Genomic DNA, 14,817 nt, shown 5'->3' with positions numbered 1-14,817 from the left:
GAGTTGGAGACGATTTACAAATCAACTCGTGTTTATTTCCGATTATACTATATTCAAGCCTCTTTTCCCCACCATAATTCTTCCGGCCATTTACCTGTACACACAGAGGGATTCTGTGAACGCGATTGCAAGGACATTGAAATCCTCGAAACACCGTTAGAAAAATCGGCCACGGTCTTTCGACCATCAAGTACAATCTTTCCTTTTACTCGTGGCACATTTTTTTTATGCACCCAATTTTCATCATTCATTCAAAAAAAAAATAGTTCATTCATGTCAGAATGTGGCGTTATAATTTTTTTTGAAAAAAAAATTGTCTTGCAAAATAACTATATAGATTGTTCTTATTTTCATTATATTTCTTTATAATTTTTATTATATTATCGATACATTTTCGATATATATATTGATTTATGATCCATAAAACGAAATATCGATTTAAAAAATCGAATATTTATCGAAATATCGATTTGATAATCGAATAATTATCGAAGTATCGATTAACTTATCGAACTATCGATTAAAATATCGAATTATTATCGAAGTATCGATTAACATATGTCGATCTATCGATTATACTATTGAATATTTATCGAAGTATCGAATATTTATCGAACTATCGATTAGAAATCGATTATTTATCGAACTATCGATTAGAAATCGATAATTTATCGAAATATTGATTAAAAATCGATTAACTTATCGAACTATCGATTAAAATATCGAATTATTATCGAAGTATCGATTAATATATGTCAATCTATCGATTGTACTATCGAATATTTATCGAACTATAGATTAGAAATCGATCATTTATCGAAATATTGATTAAAAATCGATTAATATATCGAACTATCGATTAAAATATCGAATTATTATCGAAGTATCGATTAACATATGTCGATCTATCGATTGTACTATCGAATATTTATCGAACTATCGATTAGAAATCGATTATTTATCGAAATATTGATTAAAAATCGATTATTTATCGAAATATGTATTAAAAATCGAATTATTATCTAAGTATCGATTAACATATGTCGATCTATTGATTATACTAACGAATATTTATCGAACTATCGATTAAAAATCGATTATTTATCGAAATATTGATTAAAAATCGATTATTTATCGAAATATGTATTAAAAATCGAATTATTATCTAAGTATCGATTAACATATGTCGATATATGTCGATTATACTATCGAATATTTATCGAACTATCGATTAGAAATCGATTATTTATCGATATATTGATTAAAAATCGATTATTTATCGAAATATTGATTAAAAATCGATTATTTATCGAAATATGGATTAAAAATCGAATTATTATCGAAGTATCGATTAACATATGTCGATCTATCGATTATACTATCGAATATTTATCGAACTATCGAATATTTATCGAACTATCGAATATTTATCGAACTATCGATTAGAAATCGATTATTTATCGAAATATTGATTAAAAATCGATTATTTATCGAAATATAGACTAAAAATCGAATAATTATAGAAGTATCGATTAACATATTATAATTATGTGGATATCAAAAAAAAAAAAAAAAATTATTAAATTATTTTTTATATATAGAAAAATACAGTAGTATTTTAGTAACCAATAATAAAGTAAAGAATAGAAAAACATTGCAAATCCTCATAATTTCTTCGTTTCTCACGATAACATTGTAACGTGATTTATATAGGTATAAAATAATTAATTAAAGTACGTATACTTCTCCGTTGACATTAAAAAAATCTTTTACTATCTAAAGTACATATATATTCGTTTAAAAACATCAAATTAGCGCGACAAATCTTGATTACAATTAAATTTCAATCACACGATAATAAAAATGAAAGAAAAAGTCATGTAATTTTTTTGCCTTGACTCGTTTTTGTTGATTTCAGAAATAAAAAAAAAAAATACGAAATTTCTTCCGTTCTTTTTATTAATAATTTAAATTACAAAAAAAAAAATTTAAGTAGGTTTATTTTTATTAGTATTATATTTCTAAAGGTTTCCATTAACATTTATTAGGCAACTATATTATTATCATTATTATATATTATAATATAACATATTATTAATATAAATATATAATATTATAAGTTATTAATATATTTAAAAACTGGAATTTTCTTTATCACAATAGTAAGCTAGTTAAAAGAAAAAAAAAGAGAACAGATAAAAAAAGTTATAATTTTAAATTTTTATAATTTTTGCAATTAAAAAGGAGTAAATATTCCGCTTTACATAGGAAATTGTTAACTATTTTTACATATACAATAAAACAAAAAAAAAAAAGAAATGGAATTTTTATCAAAATTCTTAACACTTGTGTATCTTGTTACATTAATTAATAGTGCAATGGGATATAAAATTTTAGCCATATTTCCCTTAACTATAAAAAGTCACGAAATTTTTTGTCAATCAGTGATAAAAACTTTGGCAAAACATGGTCATCAAGTGGACGTTATTGTTGCTAGTGATATAAAAAATTCTTATCCCGAAAAAATTACAATTATTTATAATCTAATGGAACTTTTATCAAATAATACAATTAAAGATTTAAAATTAGAGAAATTTCTTTCAAATGCATCGGGTGATCCTGTTAAATTTATATCAGAAATTGCTGGAAATTATCCCTGTCAATTGCTTGGCAATGTGGCATTACAAAATATAATTCAAAAACTCAAAGCCAATTCAAATTACTATGATGTTTTAATTGTTGAGGTAATTTATTTTTATTTATTTTTTCTAATTTATATTTATATAATTTATAAATAATATAAATTAAATTTCAACTGCCAAAATTATAAACGTTCCAAATGTGAAATTTTACATTTGGGACGTTTTACTTAATAATTTAGCAACTCAACCCATGTATTCATAATTCTCGGTCAACTACCGCTCCCTGCTTTAATTAAAATTTAGTTACTTTATAGTAACTTTTAATTTTAACAATAAAGGCACTAAAGTTTGACTAGAGCAGGGTGCGGTAGATGAAGAGAATTATACTAATGGCGAGTGGGATATTTGGGACGTTTTACTTAATAATTTAGCAACTCAACCCTGTATTCATAATTCTCGGTCAACTACCGCTCCCTGCTCTAGTTAAAATTTAGTTACTTTATAGTAACTTTTAATTTTTAACAATAAAGGCACTAAAGTTTGACTAGAGCAGGGTGCGGTAGATGAAGAGAATTATACTAATGGCGAATGGGATATTTTTTAAGGCTGATTCTACAATAGCTAAATTGAATGATCTTGAATACGATGTTTTTAGAACGAGACAATGCGCGCGCATCCATTGCCAACTATCGACAAATAAAATTAAATAAATTATATTATGAATAAATAATTTTAATAAAAGTGTACAAAGAATAAAAAAAATTATTTAACCTAGATGACGTAATATATTTAATTTCTTTAACAGAACAATTTTTTTTATAATTTCAATAATATTTACAAGCAGAAATTGTAGGAATTAATTTTTTTTGGCGACAGTTGGCAATGGATGCGCGCGCATCGTCCCGTCCTAAAAATATCGTGGAAGCAGATTAAAAAAATTTTTTTTTTAAATATATTTATTTATATAAATATATTAAAAAAAATAATATTTTTTTTATTTTAAAAACTAAATAAAAATTAAAATAAATATTTTTAGGCATTTACAATGAATTGTTTTATGGGTTTAGCGAAATTTTTAAATATTCCCATGATAACACTATCAGCACAAAATTTATTTCCCTGGGTAGAAGAAGCAATTGGAATTCCAACAACAGTTGCAACACATCCAACAATTTTAACAAAATTAGTGGAAATAAATTCATTTTGGGAACGTTTACAAAATACAATTGAAAAACATTTGATAAATTATAAATTCCACTACTATACGGATAAAATACAAACTGAATTGATAAGAAAATATATAAGTGCCGATCTACCAAATGTTGAAGAATTAACAAAAAATTCAATTTTAACATTAAGTAACACTCACTTTAGTGTCAATGGAATTAAACCTGTGACACCGGCATTAATTGAAGTCGGTGGATTACACATTTTACAAGATGACACCAAATTAACGCCTGTAAGAAAATTTTTTTCATTTATTTTTATCATTAGATTGAAAATGATTTTAATTTTTTTTTATAAATTAAATTGAATATAATTTGATGATTTAGAAACATAACCTAAAAATGCAATTGAACCAGTGGCGTGGGAATTGGTTCCTACATCCCTGTGTCATAATTCTCGGTGAGCTACCGCACCCTGCTCTAGTGATTTAGTGACTTTATAGTAACTTTTTATTTTAACTATATAGTTACTAAAAAATTTTACTATTGAAGGGTGCGATAGCAGACGAGAATATTGTCCTGAAAATAAGATTAGGAAGAAGAAGAAATTTAATTAGCGATATTATTGTCGTATTGGATTCAGTGGCTGAAAGCAAATGTTTCATACTAGATAATGAATAATTGGGGAAAATACATAAGGGCACAGGGAAACATCTCAAAATGGTGGTAATGGTATTTGACGAGAATTATGACAATTAGTGAATGGAAATTTTGCCTAGTGTAAAAATTTATATTTTTCCCGCCATTTTTCATAATTCTCGGTCAGCAACCACACCCTGTTCTAGTGATTTAGTGACTTTATAGTAACTTTTAATTTTAACTCGAATATCATTAAATTTCCACTGGAGCAGGGTGCGGTAGTTAAATCCAAAACTATTGCAAGAGAGAGGTTAAAATTAATTCAGGACAGGATTGGGTAGTGGCGTTTGCAAAAACAGTTCCACGTTTTCTATTGGACGGTTATATTTCCAGAAATATTACAATCCAATCAGAAATGTAGAACTCATTTTTTCAAGCTTCACAAAATAAAAAAGAAAATAAATAAATTTGTTATCATTTTTTTTAAGCAATTACAAAAATGGATGGACGAAAGTGAAAATGGAGTTATTTATTTTTCAATGGGAACAATAATTCTCGTTGAATCGTTACCAGAGGATTTTATTTTTGCTCTCAATTCAGTTATTAGAAAATTAAAACCAATTCGATTTTTAATACGAGCTAAAAATATCGAAAAACTTTTTCCCAATGATGAAAATTTATTAGAAAATATCAAAATTCTTCCATGGATACCACAAATTCCAGTTTTAAGTAATAAATTAAACTTTTCTTAATATTTTTATTTTCTTCAACGAAATTTATTTCAAAAAAATAAAATAAATTTCAATTTTATTTCACAGATCACAAAAATACCAAAGCTTTTATAACACATTGTGGACTTTTAAGTTCATTGGAGGCCATTTATTTTGGTATTCCAATTATAGGAATGCCAGTTGCTGCTGATCAATTCATTAATAATAATCAATTGAACAAAAAAAATATGGGAATAAAATTAAATTTCAGAAATATTACCGAAACTATTCTTTTCGATACTTTAATGGTTATTTTAAATAATTCTACGTACAGGTATTTAAATATCATTAAAAGGGGTGTCTAATTTTTAAAGATAAACCTTTTTTTTATTTGTTAAAAATTTAAAAAATTTTTTTTTTTTTAATTTTATAGAGAAGCTGCAAAAAATGCATCGATTCTCTTCAAAGATCGTCCAATAAATGTGGAGAAGGCGACAATTTATTGGATTGAATATGTTTTGAGAAATGGAGGAATTTTAAAATCTCCTGCTGTAAATTTACACTGGGCACAAAAAGAACTTTTAGATGTTTATGGATTTTTGCTAATTTCATTTATTTTAATTTTTTACATTAATTTTTATATTATTAGAAATATTATTCGAGTAATTATCATTGCCTATAATAAAAGCAAGAGCAAATCTAAAATAATTAAGAAGAAAAAAGTTAATTAAAAATTTAATTCAAAAATTTTTTGGTTAAATCAACAAGAAAATTCATTTGGTTTTATAAAAAAATCTGTTCCTCGTTTGAAAAATTTAAATAAACCGAACATTTATTTGAATTAAACAAATGTTTCTTTAAATCAAACAAATGTTTATTTGGAACAAACAATATTTTTCAAATTTATTTCTTTTAGATTGAAAATTTTTTTTTATTAATTCTGAATAAAATATAATTAAATAAATATAATATGTTAATGATAAAAACATAATTATTACAGTAAATAAAAAATATGTTATTTTTTAATTAAAGGAAATTAAAAATTATTTTATAAAACATCTACCATACAAAGAAGGTTAAAAAAAAAAACTAAAACTATTCATGGTCATAAAAAAAGAGACTCATTGATATGAATAAGCAGGTTACAGATAAGAAAGAGGCGTACAAATTTGTATATATTTATATATATAAATTATTTTACACTTAAAAGTTTAACAATAGGTGAAACAAAATAATACGTCTACAAGTTAAATGTTAAAAATTGTTTTACACTTGCAAAATGAAATTTTTATCAAAATTGTTGACAATTGTGATTTTTTTTGATATTTTAATTAATAGTGCAGTGGGATATAAAATTTTGGGAATATTTCCATTAACAATAAAAAGTCATGATATTTTTTGTCATTCAGTGATTAAAGCATTATTAAAACAAGGTCATCATGTTGACGTTATTGTTGCTCGTGAATTAGAAAATTCACCAAAAAATTATAAAGTTCTCTATAATACAATAAAAATTACACCAAATATTACATATGATATTACAATTGATAAAGTATTAAATATTTATAAACGTGATCCTATAAAAATGATATCCAATGAATTTGGAAATTTTCTTTGTTCAATACTCGCCAATGGAGAAATACAGGAAATAATCAAAAAACTTAAAATTGACTCAAATTACGATGTATTAATTACTGAGGTACAATTTTATTGTAGAATTAATTAATTTTATTTTTAATAATAATTTTAATTAACTATTTTTACTTACAAAAAGTAAGGTTAGAAATAATTCATAAAGCAGGGTTGGGTAACCAAAAAGGCAGAAAGTGGAAACGAAAAAGAAGTTTCAATTTACAGCTACACAGCCCTGCTACCCCCTCCCTTCTACTTAGTACACAATACTTCTAACCTCTCTTACCTGCTACTTTTACTTTTTTCAATATTCCAAAAAATATTTGTTTCCCCAATTTATATTCTACAATAACTGATCATTAACGAAAAAAAATTTTTTTTTCAGGCTTTTGGAATGAATTGTTTTATGGCAATAGGACATTTTTTGAATATTCCAGTGATAACACTATCGGCACAAACTTTATATCCCTGGGTGGAAAATACAATTGGAAATCCATCAACAGCGGCAACACATCCAAATATTATATCATCATTAGTGGAAATAAATTCCTTTTGGGATCGTTTGCAAAATATAATAGAGAAACATGTATTGATTTATAAATTCCACTACTACACGGATAAAATACAAACTGAATTAATAAGAAAATATATAAGTGCCGATCTACCAAATGTTGAAGAATTAACAAAAAATTCAATTTTAACATTAATTAACACTCACTTTAGTTTCAATGGAATTAAACCTATGACACCGGCATTAATTGAAGTCGGTGGATTACATATTTTACAAGATGACACCAAATTTACGCCGGTGAGACAATTTTTTAATTAATTTTTGAAATTGAAATGATTTTCATTTTATAAAAATTAAATCGAATATTTTGATGATTTAGAAACATAACCTAAAAATGCAATTGAACCAGTGGCGTGGGAATTGGTTCCTACACTCCTGTGTCATAATTCTCAGTGAGCTACCGCACCCTGCTCTAGTGATTTAGTGACTTTATAGTAAATTTTTATTTTAACTATATAGTCACTAAAAATTTTTACTAGAGAAGGGTGCGATAGCAGACGAGAATATTGCCCAAAAAATAAAATTAAGGAGAAGAAATTTAATGAGCGAGATTAGTGTCGTATTGGATTCAGTGGCTGAAAGCAAATGTTTCATACTAGATAATGAATAACTGGGGAAAATACATGAGGGAACAGGGAAACATCTCAAAATGGTGGAAATGGTATTTGACGAGAATTATGGCAAATGGCCCCCTGCTCTAGTGATTTAGTGACTTTATAGTAATTTTTAATTTCAACTAGAATGTTACTAAATTTTCACTGGAGCAGGGTGCGGTAGGAAAATTATTGCGAGGGAGGTTAGAATGGTTGGTTTTCATTGTCCCCACTCTCCATTTGTCATAATTCTCGTCAACTACCGCACCCTGCTCTAGTAAAAATTTAGTAACTATATTGTTAAAATTATTAAATTATTATTGTTATTATTATTATTATTATTATTATTATTATTATTATTAAGATATTATTATTAAATTGTTATTATTGTTATTAAATTTCACTAGAGCAGGGTGCGGTAGTTGAAGAGATTTATGACAATTGGCGAGTGGGGACAATGGAAACCAACTAAATTAATTCAGGGTAGGGTAGTGGCGTTTACAAAAACAGTTCCACGCTTTCTATTGGACGGTAATATGTCCGGAAATATTACAATCCAATTAGAAACGCAGAATTCGTTTTTTTTAAAGCTTCACAAAATGAAATACAGGAAATAATTAACGAATTTATTTTGTTATCATTTTTTTTTTTTTAAGAAATTACAAAAATGGATGGACGAAAGTGTAAATGGAGTTGTCTACTTTTCAATGGGAACAATAATTCTCGTTGATTCATTGCAGAAAGAGATAATTCTTGCATTTTATTCATTAATTCAAAAATTAAAGCCTATTAGATTTTTAATACGAGCTAAAAATGCAAAACAATTATTTCCTGGAAGTCCAACAAATCTTATGATTCTCCCCTGGATACCACAAATTCCAGTATTAAGTATTTATAATTAATTTTTTTACTAATTAAATTAATTTTAATTTTGTTTAATTATTTAAAACAAAAAAGAAATAAATAACAATATATATAATGTAATTTATCATTATTGAAAATAGGACATAAAAATACAAAAGCTTTCATTTCACATTGTGGACTTTTGAGTTCAATGGAAGCTTTTTATTTTGGAATTCCTGTTATTGGAATTCCAGTGGCTGCTGATCAATTTTTTAATATGGACAAATTAGTTAAAAGAAATATGGGCATAAAATTAAATATCAATAATATTACAGAGGAAATTTTATTTGATGCTTTGATGCGAATTTTAAATAATTCTACATACAGGTAAATGTGATTTGAGTTCAGTTTTTCAAAATTCAAAATGGCGGATCCAATATGGCGGGCGGAAATTAAAAATCGTTCGGATTTACGTGAAACTTGTTACTCGGGGGTTTTTGGGGTCGCTGATTACGAATCTGAGGTCAGTTTTTCAAAATTCAAAATGTCGGAACCAAAATGGCGGTCAAAAATTTAAAATTTGTTCGGATTTTCTTGAAACTTGTCACTCGGGGGTTTTTGGGGTCGCTGATTACGAATCCAATATCAGATTTTCAAAATTCAAAATGGCGGATCCAATATGGCGGGCGGAAATTAAAAATCGTTCGGATTTACGTGAAACTTGTTACTCAGGGGGTTTTCTAGGTCGCTGATTACGAATTTGATGTCAGTTTTTCGAAAGGATTAAAAAAAAATTGTAGTAATAATTTAAAAAATTTATATTTTTACTGAAAATAAAATTTTTTGAATTTTTTTTTTTTGTTTTTTGTTTAGAGAAGCTGCAAAAAAGGCTTCGATTTATTTCAAAGATCGGCCAATAAGTGCCGAGGAATCAACAACTTATTGGATTGAATATGTTCTGAGAAATGGAGGAATTTTAAAATCTCCCGCAATAAATTTGCACTGGACTCAAAATGAACTTTTAGATATTTATGGATTTTTGTTACTTTTATTTCTATTGATTCTCTATATTATCGTTAAAATTTTGCGAATAATTTTTAATTTCAAAAATAAAAACATTATCAAGAAGAAAAAAACTAATTAAATTTTGATAATTGTTTATTTTTTTAAATTATTATTATTAAATGTAACATTTAATGAGAATAAAAAACAATTATAATTTAGAAAATTAAAATCTTTTTTCTGTAAAAAAAAATTGCAAATATCAATTTATAAAATTGAGGATGTAATAAATTCTTTTCCAAAAATTAATTAGCAAATAATGTTTTCGTACATTACTTGATTAGAATTCTTTTTTTTTACCATAAATGCTTATCAATTTTAGATATAATGATGATATGATTTATAATATGATAAACGTAAACACTAAAATTAGATAAAAAAAAAAAAAATTTGCAGAACAGTTTCTATTAATTGTCTGATTGTAATTCATTTGAAATTTTCAATTTTTTTTTTTGCTCTTCTTTTTATTTAATAAAATAATTTAAATAAATAATAATAAAATAATGAAGCAAATAAATTAACGAAAAAAAAAAATTTCTAAACTTTTTAACAAAAAGGAAAAAAAAATTATGAATAGTGAAACTATTTGTCGTTAATTAATAATTTAAAAAAAAATGGAAATTATTCGCTATTTCATGATATTTATTATTTTTTATTTTTTCCAAATTGAAGGATATCGAATTCTCGGCATTTTTCCATTTGCTGCAAAAAGTCATAATATTTTTTTCGAAGCACTAATGAAAGGTTTATCAAATGCTGGACATAAAGTTGATGTGATTTCACATTATGAACCACAAAATGGAACAAAAAATTACACGCGAATTGTCGATTTAAGTAAATTACAAAATCAACATGTGACTGATAATGAAATTGAAATGGCATTTAATTTTAATAAAAATAGTCTTAAATATATTGCCACTAAATATGGAAATGATCTTTGTGAATTAATGGGTACAGAAAAAATGCAAAATATTTTAAAAAATTCATTTAAAGAACGTTCCTACGATCTTGTTATCAGTGAGGTGAGTTTTTTTGTTTTGTTTATTTATTTATTTTTTAATTATTTAATTATTTGATAGAATAAAAATTTTTTTTTTAATTACCAAATTTTTATTTGGCAGATTTTTTATTTGACCGAATTTTTATTTGGCAGAATTTTTAATTTAACATAATTTTTATTTGGCAGATTTTTTATTTGACCGAATTTTTATTTGGCAGAAGTTTTAATTTAACATAATTTTTATTTGGCAGATTTTTTATTTGACCGAATTTTTATTTGGCAGATTTTTTATTTGACCGAATTTTTATTTGGCAGAAATTTTAATTTAACATAATTTCTATTTGGCAGAATTTTTAAATTAACATAATTTTTATTTGACAGATTTTTTATTTGACCGAATTTTTATTTGGCACAATTTTTATTTGGCAGATTTTTTATTTGACCGAATTTTTATTTGGCAGAATTTTTAATTTAACATAATTTTTATTTGACCGAATTTTTATTTGGCAGAAGTTTTAATTTAACATAATTTTTATTTGGCAGATTTTTTATTTGACCGAATTTTTATTTGGCACAATTTTTATTTGGCAGATTTTTTATTTGACCGAATTTTTATTTGGCAGAATTTTTATTTGACCGAATTTTTATTTAGGCAGAATTTTTATTTGGCAGATTTTTTATTTGACCGAATTTTTATTTGGCATAATTTTTATTTGACCGAATTTTTATTTGGCAGAATTTTTATTTGACCGAATTTTTATTTAGGCAGAATTTTTATTTGGCAGATTTTTTATTTGACCGAATTTTTATTTGGCATAATTTTTATTTGACCGAATTTTTATTTGGCAGATTTGTTATTTGGCAGAATTTTTATTTGACCGAATTTTTATTTAGGCAGAATTTTTATTTGGCAGATTTTTTATTTGACCGAATTTTTATTTGGCATAATTTTTATTTGACCGAATTTTTATTTGGCAGATTTGTTATTTGACCGAATTTTTATTTGGCAGAATTTTTAATTTAACATAATTTTTATTTGGCAGATTTTTGATGTGGCAGAATTTTTATATATTTTACAGAATTTTTATTTAACAAAAAAATAAAAATTCTATAATTATAAAAAATTTTGTAAAATAAAAATTATTGTGTTAAGTAAAAATTTTGGTACCTAAAAATTTTTTGTTTTAAGCAATAACTAAAAATTCGCCAAATTAAAAATTTTTCTAAACTAAAAATTCTATCATATCAAAAATTGTCTGCGTAAGAAAATAATATAAAATTTACTTTTCAGTTTTTTGGAGCGACTTGCTTCTTTGGAATTGGTAATTTTCTACAAGTTCCAATTGTGGCAGTGACTTCAATTCCCGAACCAATTTGGGCAATGAATTCAATGGGCCTTCCATTTTCAACGGCATTCTATCCAAGTACAATGATGGATATCGGTGATATTGAAACATTTGTTGATCGTTTAAAAAATACTTTATTCAAATTCACATCGCTATTGGCATTTTATTGGATGACTGAAAAATCACAAACTAAAGCAATGAGAAAATATCTTAAATCTGATATGCCATCAATTAGAAATGTGGAAAAAAAAATTGCTCTTCTTATAACAAATAATTTTCATTCTTTATATGGAATTCGACCGATGACACCCGATCTCATTGAAGTTGGAGGAATTCACATTAGTCAAAATGAAGAGAAATTTACTCCCGTATGTTGGCGATTTCATTTCGTTAAAAAATTAGAAAATTAGAAAAATAAATAAATAAATTATTAAATTATTATTAATATTTATTTATAATGAATATATAAATATATATACATAAAAAATAATAATTTATTAAACAAAATTTAAAAATAAATTAGAAGCAAAAGAAATATTTTTTTCTCAAAATTTCTTTTTTAATTTTAAAGAGAACAATTTTTATTTTTTTAGAAATTAAAAGCATGGATGGACCAAAGTAAAAATGGAGTTGTTTATTTTTCATTTGGAACTGCAATTCGTGTTGAAACATTACCAAAGAAGACAATATTTGCATTTTATTCATCATTTGCCAAAATTGCACCAGTGAGAGTTCTAATAAAAATCAAAGATAAAAATCTTCTTCCACCGGGTCTTCCTGATAATGTGAAAATTTTATCCTGGACGCCACAAATTCGAGTTCTAGGTTTTTAGAAAATTAAATTTTTTTTCCTTTTAAAACAAAAAAAAGAAAAACTATTTTTTCACTAAAAACAAAAAAAAAATTTTTTTTGTTTCTACTAAAAAACAAAATTTAAAAATTGTTTTTAGTAGAAAAAACTATTTTTATCACTAAAAATAAATAAAAAAATATTTTTTTCCACTAAAAATAAATAAAAACTATTTTTAGTTTTAAATAAAAATAGTTTTGATTTGTTTTTAGTGAAAAAAAGTAGTTTTTATTTCTTTCTAGTTGTAAAAAAAAGTTTTAATTTGTTTTTTTTAATTTCTAATTAAATTGAATTTATTTATTCAATTTTTTTTTTTATTTGAATTACGAACTTATTTCTTATTTCTTTTTTTTTCTCTTTTTTTTGTGCAGAACACAATAACACCCGAGTTTTTATAACTCACTGTGGACTCTTAGGACTTCAGGAATCCCTTTATTTCGGAGTTCCAATCATTGGCATTCCTCTTCACACGGATCAATTTCGAAATGTGCAAATTTTCGTCAAGAAAAAAATGGGAATTCGCATCAACTATGGAGATATTGGAGAAAAAAGTTTAGACAATGCTTTAGAGAGAATTTTAAACAATTCTTCCTATCGGTAAAATAATTGAAAATTTAAAAAAAAAAGAAAAATTCAATTTTATTTACAATTAAAAATAAAACAAAATTTTCTTTTTATTTTAAATGAAAATATGAAAAGAAAAACTATTTTAAATTATCATTATTTTTGTTATTATAACGAGTTTAGTTAAAGAAAATTAAAAAAAAAATTGAATATTTTTTAATTAGAATGAAAATGTAAAAAAAAAAATTTTTTTCTTTTCTTTTTTTAGAGAAGCTGCAAAGAATGAGTCGAGAATTTTTAAAGATCGACCATTCCCGCCAATGGAAATGGCAATATTTTGGATTGAATACATTTTGAGAAATGGTGGCGATTCACTAAAATCACCTGCAATTCATTTGCATTGGTGGCAAGTATCATTGATAGATGTATATTTATTTTTATTAATTATCATTTTTCTAACAATTTATTTACTTTTGTTAATTATCAAAATTATTCTTCGCACATTTCTTCGATTTAAAAAGCAATTTTTCAGTAACAAACATAAAGTTTCGTAAAATATATTTTATCTTACATTTTAATAATATTTTTCTATAGTTAATAAAAATAATAAAAATAATACTTTTTTTTAAAAAAACAATATTTTTTAAAATATATGTAGATGGTTAAAAAATTAACAAAATGGTAAAAAATATAGAAAATTACCGACCTAAAAATCTACCTTACCGACTGATGGTACAAAATTTTTTTTTTTGAAAAATAGTAATATAAAAATTACCGACACAGTAATCTACCTTACCGACTGATAGTAAAACAGTTTTTTAAAAATGAAAATATAAAAAATTACCGACCACAATCTACCTTACCGACTGATGGTAAACAGTTTTTTGAAAAATGAAAATATAAAAATTACCGACCTAGAAATCTTCCTTACCGACTGATAGTAAACCATTTTTTTAAAAAAATGAAAATATAACAATTACCGACCTAGAAATCTACCTTACCGACTGATGGTAAACAGTTTTTTTTTTGAAAAATGAAAATATAAAAAATTACCGACCTAGAAATCTATCTTGTCGACTGATGGTGAAGCATATTTGAAAAATTTGAGAAAATATCAAAACCTGTTTTACCATCAGTCGGTAAGGTAGATTTCTAGGTCGGTAATTTTTATATTTTCATTATTCGAAAAACCTGTTTTA

At 24.8% G+C, this 14,817-nt stretch overlaps 1 protein-coding gene across 1 annotated transcript; it reads left to right on the top strand.

Annotated features, from left to right (window-relative positions):
* The first annotated feature begins 2,275 nt into the window (after positions 1-2,275).
* Positions 2,276-14,234, top strand: LOC127281235 (uncharacterized). The gene is made up of 11 exons (XM_051304851.1): positions 2,276-2,744; positions 3,679-4,101; positions 7,175-7,597; positions 8,610-8,841; positions 8,958-9,183; positions 9,670-9,934; positions 10,482-10,880; positions 12,150-12,572; positions 12,798-13,029; positions 13,426-13,651; positions 13,887-14,234. The coding sequence occupies exons 1-11, from the start codon at positions 2,319-2,321 to the stop codon at positions 14,170-14,172; spliced, it is 3,561 nt and encodes a 1,186-aa protein (XP_051160808.1). The 5' UTR covers positions 2,276-2,318; the 3' UTR covers positions 14,173-14,234.
* The last annotated feature ends 583 nt before the right edge of the window (positions 14,235-14,817 follow it).

The sequence above is a fragment of the Leptopilina boulardi genome, unplaced genomic scaffold, assembly GCF_019393585.1.
Source record: "Leptopilina boulardi isolate dan_hultmark-lab unplaced genomic scaffold, ZJU_Lbou_2.1 LbouV2_266, whole genome shotgun sequence".
Classification (NCBI taxonomy): Eukaryota; Metazoa; Arthropoda; class Insecta; order Hymenoptera; family Figitidae; genus Leptopilina; species Leptopilina boulardi.
Note: the sequence above shows the minus strand (reverse complement) of the source record. Positions and strands in the feature narration are given on the sequence as shown.